We start from the raw sequence: 17838 nt of genomic DNA, 5'->3' as shown, positions 1-17838 counted from the left end.
CTTCTGTGGACTTATTGTTATTACGGTTGATGTGACCGCCGCCGGCTACTAACTTTGTGGATTACAATAAATTGCTGTTGTCTCCCGACCTCTTGCGTCCGTGTTGATTCAAAAGACCATCCGGAGGAAGACGTATACCTTTGCTCCGTGACAGTCACTAGTTGTCTTTTCCATTTCCTCATATACATACCCTTGCAACTTGGCCAAATAGCATTTTAATTTTATGGAAAGAAGATGAGCGGCTGCTCTTTCAAGAGCTTTTCCCATATCGATAAATGACTGATCACTGGGAAACCTACCGATCACTGTTGTACTCGCCTGTCCCTGTAAGGCTAGGGTACTCAATTTTGGGCTCAAAAAAAATCGCTGGCTCACTTTATGATTCCTTCACTCATGTTAGAGATTGGATTTGTGACGCAACTTAAAGTCAACCATTGCTTGACTTTGTTGCAACTTCAAGTTGTGGTCATAGCACTCTCAGGGTCGCGATACGACTAGATTTCCTGACCCCAGCGAAGGAGTTGCAAGGTGACCCAGTAATATTTGGTCTTAGCCCCACTGACTTTGAATAAAGCAGCTACCATTGTTGATCTATCATTGGTCCATTGAAATTTCTCCTCATTGCAGTCATCAAGTGAGGACAAATTAGGGGCCTGGACTCACATTTTAGTGATTCGTAGGCGTGGGGACCCCAACAATCATACATTCATTGTTTATCCTGAGGGTAGCTGGCAGATGACTATTGTAAGAACACCTCAAAAAGGTAGACGGGTTTTCGAACAATATACATTTATACACCATAACTAAATGACTGGGTATTTCAGTCGGTCTAGCAGGTATCTCACAAGTGAATACAAGTTCAGATGTTCATGAGCAGGAGACTACAGTCCCACAGAAACTTTTATTTTGGGAACTACGGATGCCACAGGAGGTTAATATACATCCCCATGCTTAGAGAGGAATGCAAATAGATAGATAATCCCTTAATCGTCCCACCATGGGTAAATTCAGTGTGTGACAGCATAGGTAATACAATAATAATACAAAAGCTCTAAGGAAGAGGCATTACAGTGATAGTAGGTACAGATAGAAAGATAAAGGTAAAAACAATAGTAGGAGGGATATCACAACTTAAGGATCTTTCATTTGTCTGTATGGAGTCATCTCCGCTTAGCTTGGTGTTGGTTGTACAGCCTAACCACAGCAGGCAGGAAGGACCTCCGATAGTTCCTTCTCACACTTGGGGTGAAGCAGTCGGTCACTGACAATACTTCCCAGTGCTGTCATGGTCTCATGTTTGGGATGGAAGTTGTTCTCCAACATGGAGCTCACCACGGACAGTATCTTTCTGTCACCCACCACCTGTATTGGGTCCAGGGGGCTCTACAGGACAGAGTTGGCCCTTCTATTTAACCTGTCGAGTAAATTCCTATCCCTGGTTGATATGCTACTCCCCCAGCAGGCCACTATGAAAAATAATGCCACTACAGAGTTGAAAAAGACCCTAAGAAGTCCCCCCTGGACTCCAAAGGCCCTCAGCTCCTGAGCAGGTAGAGTCTGCTGTGACCCTTTCTGTGCAGCGCCTCCAAGGTGATCAGCCCAGTCCAGTTTATGATTGAGGAGCACACCCAGTACTTATAGGTATATCTCAATGCCCTCCACTGATTTTGGAGCACTTCTCCCTTTACTAAAGTCCACCACCATCTCCTTGGTCTTCCAACATTAATCCTGAGGTGGTTCTGCTGGCATCATTCCTCAAAGTCTCGGTTTAAGTCTCTGTATTCCCTATCGTCACCATCAGTGATAAGGCCTACTATAGCAGAGTCATCGGAGTACTTCTGTAAGTAACAGGTAGATGAGTTGTGCCTGAAATCTGCAGTGTTCAGTGTGAAGAGGAAAGGGGCAAGAAGTGTACCTTGTGGTGTCCCGTACTACAGATCATGGTGTCTGACACACAGTCCCAGGCTTTCACATACTGTGGTCGGTTTGTGAGGTAGTCTAGGATCCAGCTGGACAGGTGATGGTCCACCAGCCCTGGCTGAATAGTGTTGGATGCACTGGAGAAATCAAAGAACATTATTCTCATAGTGTTCCCTGGTTTCTCCAGGTGAGAGAGAGCTCTGTGAAGAAGGTGGATGATGACGTCATGTACTCCAATGCCCGGCCGATATGCGAACTGGAGGGGGTCCATAGCTAAGCTCACTAGGGGGCGTAGGTGTGTCAGGGCCAGTCTATCTAAGACTACAGAAAATAGCAGCTATAGCATGAACAGGGGGATATTCTATAAACTGCAGAATACAATCAGATATAGTGTTACTTCTTACGTACACAAATGGTGCTATAAATTTATGTAAAGTTTGTTTAGAGGTTCAGGTGCGCTTTAAAGGCAATGTAACAAAAAAATGTATTTTTGAAAGTCTTTAATGAATGTGATCTATAATATTGGCCTCAATACAGGAGACATCTCCCTTTATATCTCTCTACTTTATATATCTCAAGCTGTAGCTAAATCTGCAACAAAAAAAGTAACTTTTAGCCAACAAAAATACTATACCTCTCCATTTTGCACCCTGGTATCACTAATAAAAAGTGAGTGGGTCCATGGAGGCACAGGAAGAACATAGACATCATCCATGTGCCATCCGTGCTCGGGCACAGTCATGTGTGTAGACTAAGCCCAACTTTTAGATTTTTCATTCCTCTTAAACCCATTCTAGGCCTTGGCGCAAAAACTACATATATGATCCATGCCAAATCTGGCAATGTCAGGGGCACAACTATGGGGACCCTCCCTGCCTAGGATACTATGGCTACCACAGCCTAAGGCACAGGGGGGCACTCTGATGGGTAATGGGGCAGGCAATGCTATATACCATGATGTGAGCCATGACAGGTAATAGATATGAAGGCTGTGGGGCACCTGATGGAGAGTCACGTGGTAAGAGCCCCCGCCACCTGCGCCCCTCATTCCCCCCATAGCAGGAGGTCGGGTGCAGAGATGCGCCTCCAGGTTGCAGTCTCCGCCCCTGTTTTTTTGGAACATAAGCCCCTCCCCTTGTAATAACAGCGAACCAGCAGCGGGCAGTGTGCGGGAGCGCAGGTGCGAGGTGAGCAGACGGCGGATGACAGGGGGACTATACAGACGACAAGCGGCCGCCGTGCATTATATAGAGCCGGCGGAATAATCCTCGGACTGTGGTGATGAAGGAATAGAGCGCCGCGGGCTCAGCACACACCGGAGCACACCACACACATCCTGCGGGGGGCTCGGGATCACTGCGCGGTCCTCACATCCCAGCGTACCCGGCTCTACTCAGGGAGATGTCGGCAGTGAGTGGCACGGAGCCCAGCCCTGCTGCAGCCGGGGGCAGGGTCTTCTTTCAGACCCCGCTGGCCGGCCCTGGAGCCCGGGAAGACTCCCCGCAGGTGTCGGCTCAGCAGCACAAGCAGCAGCAGCAGAGGAGACAGCAGCAGGGGAAAGTGACTGTGAAATACGACAGGAAGGAGCTGAGGAAGCGGCTGGTGCTGGAGGAGTGGATTGTGGAGCAGCTCAGCGAGCTCTATGGCTGCGAGGTACTGTCTCCATACATGACCTGTCTGCCTGCATTTACATAGGTGTATAGATCATTAGGTCATATGCTTCTACTAATGACGTCATCACTCTAACCTTCCTCCTATAGACAGAGACCCCACAGCCCAACTTTTCTCCATTTGCAATGTTGTCTGTGGTTCCCTGTTCTCATCCATCACAGGCTATGGAGGATCAATAGGGGTACTAATAGGAAGTCCAGAATAAATGGCTGCCCCCATGATGACTACTTTATCTGCCATATCTCCAGCCCTGAGCACCTCTCTATACATGGATGTGACCCATGGCAGCAGATCTCTATGTTGTGGAAGCGGGAGGCTGAGGGTTAATGTCCCTCTAAATGTGTCTAGCTTTGCAGACGGTTCACAGTCTGGTTTATCGGCTTTTTACATGGCACAAGATTGCATGTGCTTTTACATGTAGGCTAATAGTGAAGTTGAATGATGGGGGATTACTATGCGCCTGGCCTGGCGGTACATGTAATGCTCTGCGTCTGGGTCACCTTCATTTAATACCATTAGTTGTACGTAGTGTCTGGCTAAGGCTATTGTGTCTGCTTCTTTACAAGCCTCCTTTGCATCAGATCAGGTTTAGTCTTTAGTCATCTGTTATAGCGAGTCTTTTATTATTGAAGTGGATGATCTGTACCCCTTTGACCATGTGGACCGACCAGGTTTGCCTATACCTACATATAATACTTCGGTTGGCATAGCCATAAGTCTGCCAGAGGTTGCAATCACATCTTGGCACTTCTGCCTGGTTCCTAGGCCCCTCCTGTCATTGTAATGCTCTATGGATGCAGTGATCTCACCAGCCAGGGATCCCAGTGCTTACATTTTCTTCCCTGGTACCTAACTTTTTTTTTTTTTTATCCTCAGTGATGTAACTTAACCCTTACGTACTGTCATGGTGTCTATCATAATGATATGTGTATGATGACAGTGTATGATAGACACCATGATAGTACTTAAGGGTTAAAGTTCATTTGGCCATGTTGCCCCAATCACCTAATAAAAAAATTACAACAGCCGTGTAGTCCAGTAGTGGCAGAAAGCCACCAATTTATTCCCTACACTCTTGCACCTGAGTGGCCCACTCAACCTTTGGCCGCCATAGCACTTGCAAGGGGTATAATTACACCCATGTTGTCACTAAAAATCAAGTGTCTCCTAGAATGGTTCATTTGGCACCCAGCACCCAATATGTGTGTCTACAGTATGTTTTCCAGATTTGGAGAGTAAAGATCAAAAGTCAGTCTTTTTCTCAACCTCATATGTTTTATAAAGTATCTAGAAGTCTGAGATGGCTCCTGTCCTGCAACACCTCTCATTATATACAGACTCTGATTTCTGTGAGTGCCCCATAACACCTTCTAGCATTGTAGGGGTAACAGGACCCACCATCTTCCTCACCTGCACCTCTGCATACGCAGGAACATCTCTGAGCTTCTCTCATGCAGTACTTTACCAGTAAAATTTGACTCTGAGGTTATTTAGTCTTCTGGAATTGTATTCCTACCTCCTCATACACTATACTGTGCTATATAGGGAATGCTGGTACAGGGTTTTGTGTTTTTGTTTGTTTTTTTAACAGGGCCTGCTCAACATTGTTACCTTCTGGTGTTTGTGTTACATGCTAGTATAATATGTACATGTTACATTTTAGAAATGGGGTAATCCATTCTCTGAAAGGGATTCATTTATTGGTAGTGTTGCTGCATGTCAGAGCACCCGTGTCCGTAGATTTTGCATGGAGGAGACTTCTTGTAGCTCCTTACCTTGATTGGGTACTGCCTTTCCTTTGTGTACTAATCCTAAGAGGCACAATTGCATGTTTTCCACCTGCATAGAAAGAGGAAGTAGGCAGTGTAAAAGTGCTTGTGTGTGTGTGTGTGTGTGTGTGTGTGTGTGTGTGTTTTTTTTTTTTTTTTTTTTTTTTTTTTCTTTAATGCAGGTGTTTTTTGAAAAGTCATAAAAAGTGTGTCAACCATTGGGGTGCACTCACACGGAGGAAGATAGCACGGATTTTGGCGTCAGATTCTACGCAGAAAAAAGTCTCCCATAGAGTGGTGACATGACTAAGGGCGGTCTACTTGTTACTACATCTTGAATACAGTATAGGGACATAGGCTGATCTGAACTGTTATATGAAGTAAAGATCCTGATGGTTCATAATGGTAGTGAATGTGGGAAATGTAACACACTTCTCAGATGTTGAGCTTCACTTTCTTCTTGGGAGAATACAGGACTGCTGGTGGAATACTAGCAAAAAAAAAAAAGACTTTGAACAGTTCGCACCAGATTTAATTCTAGAAGTGACCTCTCTGGATCTTCTTTCCTACCATGACTAGTTCTCTCTGGAGTTGTGTATTGCTGGCACAACCTCAATAATATGACAAAGTGGTCTTTCATGCCCAGTGCTACCACCTGGATAGTTTTTTTTTTTTTGTTTTGTTTGTTTTCAAGGTGTTTCACAGAAAGTCATGAACACCATCCCACCTCTGGAGGCCTCAGGAGAGGGGGGGGGGGGGACCTATGACCCTCTATTTACCAAATTTGTGTGGTTGCTTTTCTCATTGCATTCACTGGAAAGGTGGCTGTGCTGTGGGAGTTTAAGAAGAAAAAGCTAAGCATGGTGTAGATAAATAATGAATTTTTTTTTTTCATCTCTAAAATATAAACTTTTTTTTTTTTTTTCCTCTCTCCCAGAGATGCCTCTGGAGCTGCGGCATAATGTGAATACAGGACAGTAGAGCCGCAGTAATTCTGAGCCTCACAGCAGTATAAATCCATTGTTACTGTAAACTCCATTCCCCAATGCTGCAGTTGGGCCTGGAGGATATAACCGCCACACAGGTTGTTTCTCTGCCGTAACACAGCTGTATGAAAGGGCCCTAAAGGTGGAGGAGGGCCATGTCTGTTCTTAGTAGTGTTATAATAAATATATAATCAATCTCACACTTGTGACAAATATGCATATGTTTCATACATGTCACCCACTGTTGTCCTGATGGAGCTGGCATGCCATTTGTGGCCATAAGGCCTGCTGTTTAGGGTGACCGTTCTATGGCCTGGCACTGTAGACCACTGATGGGGTTACATTGACGAGTGGGCAGTTCTTCCTCACTTCAGTATGGCTGTGACATGTACTCTATATCTTATCTGGAAATACTAATAGTTTATCAGAGGAGAACACTCTTCTATTGGAAACCTCCCTTTTAGGTCTTGCTTATGTTTGCTTCTGTGTAACTTCTCTTAGTCAAAGTTCAATTAAAGGGGTTTTACAAAGCTATAAAGCGATCTCCTATTGATAGTGTAGGGGATAACATCACAATGATTAGGAGGTCCTTCACCAATCCCTAGAGTGGGACTCGGATTCTCCCATCCTGATGGAGCAGCAGGCTAGACATATGGCCGGCCGTTCTATTCATTCTGTATGAGAACGCCTGAGATAGCTGATGGCCAAATGATATTTCTGCCATTCTTACGCAGAATTAATCCCCTATCCAGCGTCGAACTAAAGTGCTTAAGGCCCACCAGAGGAGCTTGTTATGGGGGCCCACTCAACAGCTTCCTGGTAGTAGCCTACATCATGGCTCCTTCACTGAAATCTTGCATTTGTGGTGACTGCCTGGCCACCAGTGCTGAGCATTACTTATTTTCCCTGTCGTCATCCCCTGTAGTACTGTATGGGGAATGACACGGTCATAGAGCACTCCTTGCATGTGCAAGATTACAGTGAGGGAGCTGTAACGCAGGCATAGCACACAGGGCTGCCATCAGGAATTTTGGTGCACCCTACTGGCAGACTTTAATGTCTCCCCTTCTCCTTGTTGTATCTGTTTCCTGTGGCCTCCACACATATATATATATATATATATATATATATATATATATATATATATATATATATATATATATATATATATATATATATATATATATGTTCACTAGTTCTCCCCATACACTGTGAAGTTCCTCAGTCATCTCCCTCCCCCTCCACTGTTTAATGGTCTACATGGCATCTAATACTCAACATTGGCAGGCATTGTCTAGTCTTCAGGCCTGCGGCTGGGGTTACATGTCCCGGGGCTGACAGTGGTGGTCAGTGACTGGGGCGTACTGTCTTTATGACGTTTGTACACCCAAAGTCTGTGTGACCGCTAAGGCCCAATCACAGCCCTCAGCGTCATTCCCCATAGTCTTCATCCTCTTCTGATCCTGAACAACTTCTGGGTCCTCTGATTCAAATAAGCATGTGTGACAACGCCAGACACATGATGGTTTTTGCCACAACATGACCGCTGAGGCCCAATCACTTGAAGGCCTGAAGAGGATGAGCAGCAGTTCTGGGGCTCAGGGAGAGGTGAGTTACATGTTTGTTTGCCCTTCTTCCCTGGGCCTCCGCTATTTATGTTCTGTGGTCTTAAGAGACCCTGGTATAAAGTAGCAGTTTTGGTTCGGACGTTTTCAGTCAAACTTCACATACTCTAAAAGGGTTTTAAAGGGGGCGTGGCTTAAGTAATTGCCATTAATCATAATGAGATAAAATGCCTGATCACTAATTTTGATTTGTTATAATCTCTCAACTCTAGGTCTTTGGTGTCACCACCGGTATATTGTGCTATACTGTTATTTGGTTACCACTGGTGAGGGGATTGGGTATCCAGCGCTGTGGCATTTGTTGGTGCTCTGTGGTAATATTTCTTTGCAGGTGAGGCCCAAGACACACAAGCTTGCGAAGCCCTATTGTAGACTATGCTGAGAACGTTTTACGGTATTATAAGTGAGTGTGAAGAGAATAATTTTAATCCTCTAAGCAACATGTAATTTTCTTATTGTCTTTCTCCACAAATCTTTGAGCTTCTTTAGATCATAGGGTGGAAAACTGAAGCTGACAACTTGAGGTTATAAGACAAAAGACGTAGTAAAAGACCTTAGTCATAGGGCAGGTTTTTTCTTCTTCTTCCCGCAGCCTTCCTGCTAGGCATGTATTTGCAGAGTAAATGACAACTGTTCATTTTCTTATCAGTATACTTGAGGCCCTGGGCTAAGCTTGTATATCGTACTTGTGTCTTTCTTGGTAAGGTGTTCTAAAGAAGCACTTCTAAAAATAAGTCCGTCTCCATTTCGAGTCTCTGACGCAAATTCAGGGACTGTCTGACGAAAAAATTGACGCAAGCACAACATTCTGGTTCGGCAACTTCAGTTGAAAGGCCGAACATCTGACAAACAAAAATGGAGCCTAAGGGATGGAGTCCATCATAGAACAGATCCATTTTTCTTCCGTTTTTCTAGTCCTCGGAGTGTTTACTTTTAAAGGTTATACTTCACCTTTGACCTCTTTGTTTACGGCTTAGTCCCTCTTTTAGCATTCAGATTTATGGTAGATTACTGTCGAATGGATTAAGTTGAACCAAAAACAAGCATAAGAATCCTAATAAACTTTGCATGTCTTGACCCTACCCCATACTAGAAATTGAAGTGTGTGTGCCTGCTATGGGCAAGGCTTTCCGCAACAGTCAAAAAATGCTGCATTTCTGGTACGTGGGGCCTTAGCATATAAAAAAGCACATGCCCTTAAAAAGTCTTAACTGCAATAGGGCATGCCAGTGGCCACAGTGGTTAGCCACAGTGCCATGGGCTTTAAACTTCTTGATGACATTGCGCACAGTAGACACAGGAACATTCAGGTCTTTGGAGATGGACTTGTAGCCTTGAGATTGCTCATGCTTCCTCACAATTTTGCTTCTCAAGTCCTCAGACAGTTCTTTGGTCTTCTTTCTTTTCTCCATGCTCAATGTGGTACACACAAGGACACAGGACAGAGGTTGAGTCAACTTTAATCCATTTCAACTGGCTGCAAGTGTGATTTAGTTATTGCCACCACCTGTTAGGTGCCTCAGGTAAGTAACAGGTGCTGTTAATTACACAAATTGGAGAAGCGTCACATGATTTTTCAAACGGTGCCAATACTTTTGTCCACCCCCTTTTTTATTTTTGCTGTGGAATTATATCCAATTTGGCTTTTTGACAATTCTTTTTGTGGTTTTCCATTGAAGACAAATTAAATGAAGATAATAATACCAAAGAATTTGTGATTGCAATCATTTTCTGGAAGAAAATGAGTATTATCTGACAGAATTGCAGGGGTGCCAATACATTTAGCCAACACTGTATGTAGAACTACTGCTTCTCCTATTGACTTCAGCAATGAAGACCTTTTATAGTGCTGCAAGTGTGACCATCTGTGCTCAAATCCCAGACAACCCCTTTAAAGTCGGCCTGCCACCTTCCCCATGTATGTTCAGCTGCTACAATTGTTACAGAGCACATTACGATGGCAAACCTACCATTATGTATATCCCGTCTGGTTGGTGCATCGGTGGGCTTTTAGCTCCCAGAGTACTGCTTTTACAGCTCAGCGAGGATCAGTGATGTGATGGTAGTGGGTGTGGCCTTGGCAGGAAACTGGGGAGGGGGGAGGTGAGTGGCAAGGTCAGTGCTCCCTGCCCCCCCAATGCACAAACTGCCTGATTTGCATAAGATTTTTTTTTTTTTTCTTCTCAGATTGGCAAAAGTGACTTGCATCCTTCTGTTATGTTATGTTATCACTGTAATGTGCTGCATAACACGATGGTGACAGTTGAATATGCTTGGGTATGTGGTTAGACCTCCTTTACTATCTGTAATAGATGTGTGTTCATTATATAATGTTTTTGGGTGGGCTGCATTTTATATTCATACTATATGGTCCTTTACTATGCAGATTCTGACGACCAAGTTCTCTTGTATAAAGTAGTTTGAGGCCTAGTGCTAGAAATGCTTGTATGCTTCTATAAGGTGAAATATAAGGATAGGTTCACATTTGCATTGGAGTCTCTATCTTCCACCGATTCCACTTAAATATGGCGATGAGAAACTCCTACAAGGACTGTTATACTGAAACTGGCGAAAACCCAGCGGGCCCAATTGTAGTCTATAGGGTCTCCATGCAGACCTGAATGCCATTGTGAAGCTAGCGTAAGTCTCCTTCATTTTTATCCTTTGCCATGTACAGTAGTAGCTTCTAGTCCAATACCTCTAATGGATGAAATTACTTAGGTTTTCATACTTGGATGGTATATAACACGTCTCACTTCTGACCCCCCCCCCCCCCCCCCCTTTCCCTTCCCTTCCCCAAATCCCCTCCAATTTTTACCAGCTAATTTTAGAGATTAACTTCTTAGCTTGAATTTTAACTACACCCCTTGTGAAGAATAGCCGTGCACACACCTAGCAACACATACGGCAACTATCTGGGTGTTTTGTACTTTATGAATAGATGAGTCATGTGACACTGTTATGTTGTAACTTTTTTTTTTTTTTTTTTTTTTGACAGCTAGAACAAAATTTGTTGAGACTAAAATAAGGCTTCTTAGTGCCTGTTCATATTATCTTTTGATCACCAATTTAGCTTTGTTTTGTGGTTACAAAAACAGACACTAAAAACAGTTGGAAATGACAATCTGTTTTAGGCTAGGGCCCCACGGGACAATCCGCAGCGCTAAAGCGCTGTGGGAAAAAACGCAGGGCTAACGCATCGTGGTTCTTCCCACAGTGATTTGAACAAAAAGTTCAGCGTTTCCTCCAGACTTTCTGTTAACATTATATCTACGCAGAAGCCACCAGCGTTTCTGTAGATATAATTGACATGCTGCGATTTCCAAAACCACGCCGGTTTTGGAAATCGCAACGTGTCCGCGCTGTGGGTTTTAAATGCACAGGGGCATGGGATTCACTTGAATCCCATCCACTTTGCAGTTACTGTAAAACGCCATGATTTTTTCCCACGGTCTTTCTGCCACAGGCAAATCACGGCCTTTCCACAACTGTTTTGGAAATTGTGGCATCCCCCACCACACACACACACACACACACACACACACACACACACACACACACACACACACACACACACACACACACACACACTTCCCCAGCGCAGGTAGTTTTGATGCTTGATCTTTAAGTTCCGTCAGGTGGGGGAGGGGGTTCAGAGGCAGCCAGTGTCGGAGCACGGAATCGCACCCCTTGTCTTTTCCTGCCTGACACCGCCCTCTTGACAATAGAGCCTATATAGCATATCAGGGACCAAAACGAACAGCATTACCTTGCTTGAAAACATTGGGGGCTAGAAAAAAAATTCTAACTGTGCCGGAATCAGTGGAAACTCGCATATTAGTGCTGAGAACTTTGGGCTGCTTATAGGTATGAAAGGTCCTCCTTAAAGACTTTCCTGTTTTAGTGCAAGTTGAATTAAGGAACATTTACACAACCATCACATTTGCTCTGATCCGTCATATTATTAAAAGTAATGGACTGAAATGCCACCATATTGACTGTTGCAGATCAAGCCCCCTCCGTCTCCATCCAGTTCCTTGATGAGATTTGCGGGATAACTACCCAGATTGTCTTTGTGCCAGCTAGATATGTTATAACTATAATGCCTGGGTTTGGTGTGCTACTACATGAAATTATAGAAGAAAATAAGCTTTGAACTTTCCTTCACCTCTTGCACTGACTCCCATTATTGAGCCTTATGAATATTCATAGGCCTTCTCCAGTCTGCTCTATTATAGGCATTCAGATTACAAGATAACACTGTGCATTACTCCTCTCTGGGGTTGATTACTGCTTGGACAACCTCGTATCAGTCTATAGCCAGTTATCTCCGTCTAATTTCTGTAGTTTGATCACCCTAAAATGGACAGAGAACAAAAGATTATATAAAATAACAATTATCTATCTTTAATGCATTTAAAAATACCTCTTAGGGTAAGTTCACACAGAGATTTTTGGGTCAGGATTTTGAGGCCGTATTCGCCTCAAAATCCTGACAAAAAGCTCCCATTGAAATAAAGTGTTATCGGGAGGGACCAGGGATTAAAGAGGATCACCGCTCTCAGCTGATTGTCAAATGGATAAACTTTATTTCTGTTTGAAGCGCACACTACGCGTTTCGGGCACAGCACCCTTTTTCAAGTGTATAAGCTAGAATAACAGAAATCCAAAAGCCAGTAGAATCATTCAGGACACAGCTCCAAAAATATAACCTCTGTCAGCTCTCCAGCCAAACTCTGGGGCAGAGTATAAAGAATTTAAAAATTCACATCACAACCCATTCCCCCTTCCCCCCCCACCCCCTTCTTTTTCCTAGGCAACATATAAAAGTAAAAAATCAAACAAATACACATTACGCAGGGTTCACACCAGTGCCTAATCTCCATTATGCAGGTTTCAGTCTTCTGCTGACAGTGAGCGTTTTGTGCTCTCCGTGGCGAAACCGTTTTTTTTTTTTAACAGGACACAAAGTCCTGCATGTCCGACTTTGTGTCCGGTTAAAAACAAAAAACAGTTTCGCCGCGGAGAGCATAAAACGCTCACAGGCGCTCACGGCCAGACACTTTCCAAACCCATTCAAATGAATGGGTTTGAAAAATGACTGCAGGTTTCTGTCTCCTGCCCAGTTTCGGGCAGGAAACTGAAACTTGCATAATGGAGACCGGGGCGCAGATGTGAACGCGCCTTTAGGTATTCCTGGGACTGAAAAAGCACTGTCTATAATCTTGCAAGAAGTCCACACGTTGACTGCCCTGGCCATCACTGGCTGAGGTCGGTCACTGCGGTGGCCAATCATTGGTATGTCGAGACAAGACCAGGAAATAAAGGCAAGTAGCAGCTGATAAGCATCAGAATTGGAGTAACAATAGTGAGTATTGTCCAAGCAGGGTTCCTATGTCTGTCATGTACCTAAGACTGTTAAACCTTCCCTTTGTAACAATGGCTGGTCCTGACTTCTGACACTGCCCCCTTCAGGGGACTATTGGTATGTGCGTATCAGAGCAGTACTGTGAATGTGCCAATATTCAGTCGTTGAGAGAACTTTGGGTCAAGCAAGATTTCATCTACACTGCAGAGCTCTTACTCAATGGAGGGGTAGAGAGTGGTGGATTGCGTAGCTTTCTGGATCATAAAGGGCAACTGTGACACCCTTGTTGCTCCAAACAGCTCTCGTGCATGCTGACCTAAACCGGGGGCAAGAATCAACATGGGAGGGGGTGAGGCCCTATCTTCAGGTAACACTAACCTATTTATTGGGCTGGTTTTATATAGATGTGATGACAGATTCCATTTTAAAGGAAACTCTTGCACTGAAACTACTTAAAAAGTACCTAGTAGTCCCTATGTGAGTATGAGAGCTGACTACAATGTACCCCTAAGGCAGAACAACATATCATTCTATGCTATAGAGATCCTCCCTCTTACACTAGCCCCCCCCCCCCAAGAGCTCAGCTTCAGGAGAACTCTGTGACTTCTGGCTACCTTCACGGCTCTTGTTGTTTTAGGACATTGCGACAAGTTAGATTTTCTTTTTCCTAGCATGCGTAAAATTGGCAAACTGCCAAGTTGGACTAAAGGTGTTTTCCCATCCAGTGTGTCAGCACTGCCTGGAACAGATCAGATAATGTGCAAGTACATGTACACAATGGACTGAGGGTTAGTGTGTGTGTGTGTGTGTGCACATAGAGATAACAGACCTGGCTTTATCAGCAAAGTGCAATTAACTGATTGTCCTGGCAGCAAGAGCAGTGTAATATAGTATATGAACATAAATTCATAAGTCGGGAAGCCATGTCATTTACCAGGATAAAAAGGAACTTATATGTTAATTGAGGTTACAAACTCTCTGTGTCAAATTTCATCCAAATCCGTTCAGCCATTTTTGTGTGATCGAGTAACAAACATCCAAAGTTTCACATTTACAATTAGGATGTACTAGGGCAGGGGTGCCCAATACGTCGATCGTGATCTACCGATCAATCGCAAAGGACGTATGGATCGATCGCAGGTTGCAGCCAGGGATCCCCGGTGTCTGCTTGTTCGCAGCGCAGGCTGAGAATCCTCTCTGGACACTGGCAGGCCGGGGCCTTGCACTCGTTCGCAGTCAGGGCTGCGGCGGCCCCGCCTGCAAGTGTCCGGAGATGACTCTCAGCCTGCGCTGTGAACAAGCACTCCGGACACTTGCAGGCCGGGCAGCAGCAGCTCCGGGGGATGACGCGCTCCCTGCTCTTAGGGATGAAGGGAGCTGGGGTGCTGCTTGTTCACAGCGCAGGCTGAGAGTCATCTCAGCCCTGACTGCGAACGAGTGCAAGACCCCGGCCTGCCAGTGTCCAGAGATGATTCTCAGCCTGCGCTGTGAACAAGCAGACACCGGAGAGCCGTCTCCTGCTCTCACGCTCCGCACACAAGAAGTGGGTAGTAGATCTTATCCCTTAGCTCACATGCTGAAAAAGTGTGAGCACCCCTGTACTAGGTCATACAGTCCTATGAAAAAGTTTGGGCACCCCTATTAATCTTAATCATTTTTAGTTCTAAATATTTTGGTGTTTGCAACAGCCATTTCAGTTTGATATATCTAATAACTGATGGACACAGTAATATTTCAGGATTGAAATGAGGTTTATTGTACTAACAGAAAATGCGCAATATGCATTAAACCAAAATTTGACCGGTGCAAAAATATGGGCACCTCAACAGAAAAGTGACATTAATATTTAGTATATCCTCCTTTTGCAAAGATAACCGCCTCTAGTCACTTCCTGTAGCTTTTAATCAGTTCCTGGATCCTGGATGAAGGTATTTTGGACCATTTCTTTCTACAAAACAATTCAAGTTAAGTTTGATGGTCGCCGAACATGGACAGCCCGCTCTCAAATGATCTGAAAACAAAGATTGTTCAACATAGTTGTTCAGGGGAAGGATACAAAACGTTGTCTCAGAGATTTAACCTGTCAGTTTCCACTGTGAGGAACATAGTAAGGAAATGGAAGACCACAGGGACAGTTCTTGTTAAGCCCAGAAGTGGCAGGCCAAGAAAAATATCAGAAAGGCAGAGAAGAAGAATGGTGAGAACAGTCAAGGACAATCCACAGACCACCTCCAAAGAGCTGCAGCATCATCTTGCTGCAGATGGTGTCACTGTGCATCGGTCAACTATACAGCACACTTTGCACAAATAGAAGCTGTATGGGAGAGTGATGAGAAAGAAGCCGTTTCTGCACGTATGCCACAAATAGAGTTGCCTGAGGTATGAAAAAGCACATTTGGACAAGGCAGCTTCATTTTGGAAACAAAAATTGAGTTGTTTGGTTATAAAAAAAAAAAAAAAAAAAGGCGTTATGCATGGCGTCCAAAAAGAAACAGCATTCCAAGAAAAACACATGCTACCCACTGTAAAATTTGGTGGAGGTTCCATCATGCTTTGGGGCTGTGTGACCAATGCCGGCACCGGGAATCTTGTTAAAGTTGAGGGTCGCATGGATTCCACTCAGTATCAGCAGATTCTTGAGAATAATGTTCAAGAATCAGTGACGAAGTTGAAGTTACGCCGGGGATGGATATTTCAGCAAGACAATGATCCAAAACACCGCTCCAAATCCTCAGGCATTCATGCAGAGGAACAATTACAATGTTCTGGAATGGCCCTCCCAGTCCCCAGACCTGAATATCATTGAACATCTGTGGGATGATTTGAAGCGGGCTGTCCATGCTCGGCGACCATCTAACTTGACTGAACTTGAATTGTTTGTCCAAAATACCTTTATCCAGGAACTGATTAAAATCTACAGGAAGCGACTAGAGGCTGTTATCTTTGCAAAAGGAGGATCTACTAAATATTAATGTCACTTTTCTGTTGAGGTGCCCATACTTTTGCACCGGTCAAATTTCGGTTTAATGCATATTGCACATTTTCTGTTAGTACAATAAACCTCATTTCAATCCTGAAATATTACTGTGTCCATCAGTTATTAGATATATCAAACTGAAATGGCTGTTGCAAATACCAAAATATTTAGAACTAAAAATGATTAAGATTAATAGGGGTGCCCAAACTTTTTCATGGGACTGTATGTGGTGTACTGTATGGGGCGTAGAGAAATCATTTGACCTTAATTTTTCTGCTTCCTTTTGCATGATCCATAGATGATCTAGTGAAACCCAGTCTGTAAGTTGGAGGCGTGCATTGTTAATTCTGTACACAATATTACCACTTTCCACCTTCGTAGTTTGTGTTGCCACAGGCTATTGCGTAGATTGGCATTAGATAATACGACTTCAGTTTCTGTTGACTCATTGTGAGATATTAAGAACTTATTTTTATTCTTAGATACATTTTATTAAAGTGTAGCCATGCACGCTCATCCTACAGAGTAAAACCTATGCATTCCTTGGTGCTACCACATGGCATGGAGTAGTTCAGGATTCATTTGTAGCTCATGATTTTGTGGTGTGTCTGCCTTTTTTTTTTTTTTTTTTTTTTAGATATTTACCTTTAATACGTCAAACCGAATGACTAACTTCATAGTAATCTATATCATGTGTCTTTTTTGCAATGTCCAAGCCTGTTCTCTTAGATTCCCCATGAACAGCTATTGTTGTCTGACTTCATTGTACGGGATAGTTAAATGACATTTGTAGAAATGGAAAGCTTTAGTCATCAATCACAAGGACAGTTCCCGTCACAGTATATGAGGTTTGCTTTACTCCGAGCTCCTTAGACAGGTCATGTCTGTGATACTTTACATGTGTATTGGCTCGCTGATTCACCCGTCCGGTGTTTGCCCTACTTTCATAAGACGTATGTACATACGAACGCACACTGTGTAATTACATGCGTATTAATGGATCCTTGTTTTTCGGGCTTCCTGACTTCCTCCACACGGCTTCCACACTATGCCTGCTCATCTTCCCTTCATCCGATAAACTGATGAAGGTCCGCTCCGTTTTCTTTTGTTTTGGAAGCTATTTTGAGTGCCAGAATTTTGTCTACTATTGTACGGCTGTGCGAAGCCTTTCCGGGCTCCACCGCAGACACTGAGTGATGGAAGATTAAGAATCCAGTATCCGATAAATGACTGTATCTTGTAAGGCGCCTTCTACACTTTCCAAAGATTCCTTTCTTATTCTGGATAGCGACTCCATTTTCATGAAAATCAGGATTTTATTCTTGTGTAAATTTGCTGAAAAGGGCTTTAGAGGCATTTACTGGAGTTTGTCTTTCTCTTCTAGATAACCCTCCCCTACTACTTGAGTGACATCTCTCACTTTGTCGCAGTTTGTAGTGCAAATACCGCCTATCACTGCTTTATACTGATAGGAAGTGATTGGAGGAATTGTAGTGAAATCTTACAGGAAAAATGGCTACAT

At 43.8% G+C, this 17838-nt stretch overlaps 1 protein-coding gene across 1 annotated transcript in view; it reads left to right on the top strand.

Annotated features, from left to right (window-relative positions):
- The first annotated feature begins 3048 nt into the window (after nt 1-3048).
- PPP1R14C (protein phosphatase 1 regulatory inhibitor subunit 14C) overlaps nt 3049-17838 on the top strand; it is a 30724-nt gene continuing 15934 nt past the window's right edge. Inside the window, exon 1 of the mRNA XM_075266589.1 lies at nt 3049-3573. Within this exon, the coding sequence (XP_075122690.1) occupies nt 3322-3573 (252 nt within the window). The 5' untranslated portion in view covers nt 3049-3321. The remainder of the gene's footprint in view (nt 3574-17838) is intronic.

The sequence above is a fragment of the Leptodactylus fuscus genome, chromosome 3 (assembly GCF_031893055.1).
Source record: "Leptodactylus fuscus isolate aLepFus1 chromosome 3, aLepFus1.hap2, whole genome shotgun sequence".
Taxonomy (NCBI): Eukaryota; Metazoa; Chordata; class Amphibia; order Anura; family Leptodactylidae; genus Leptodactylus; species Leptodactylus fuscus.
This window is presented reverse-complemented; position numbering and strand designations above follow the sequence as displayed.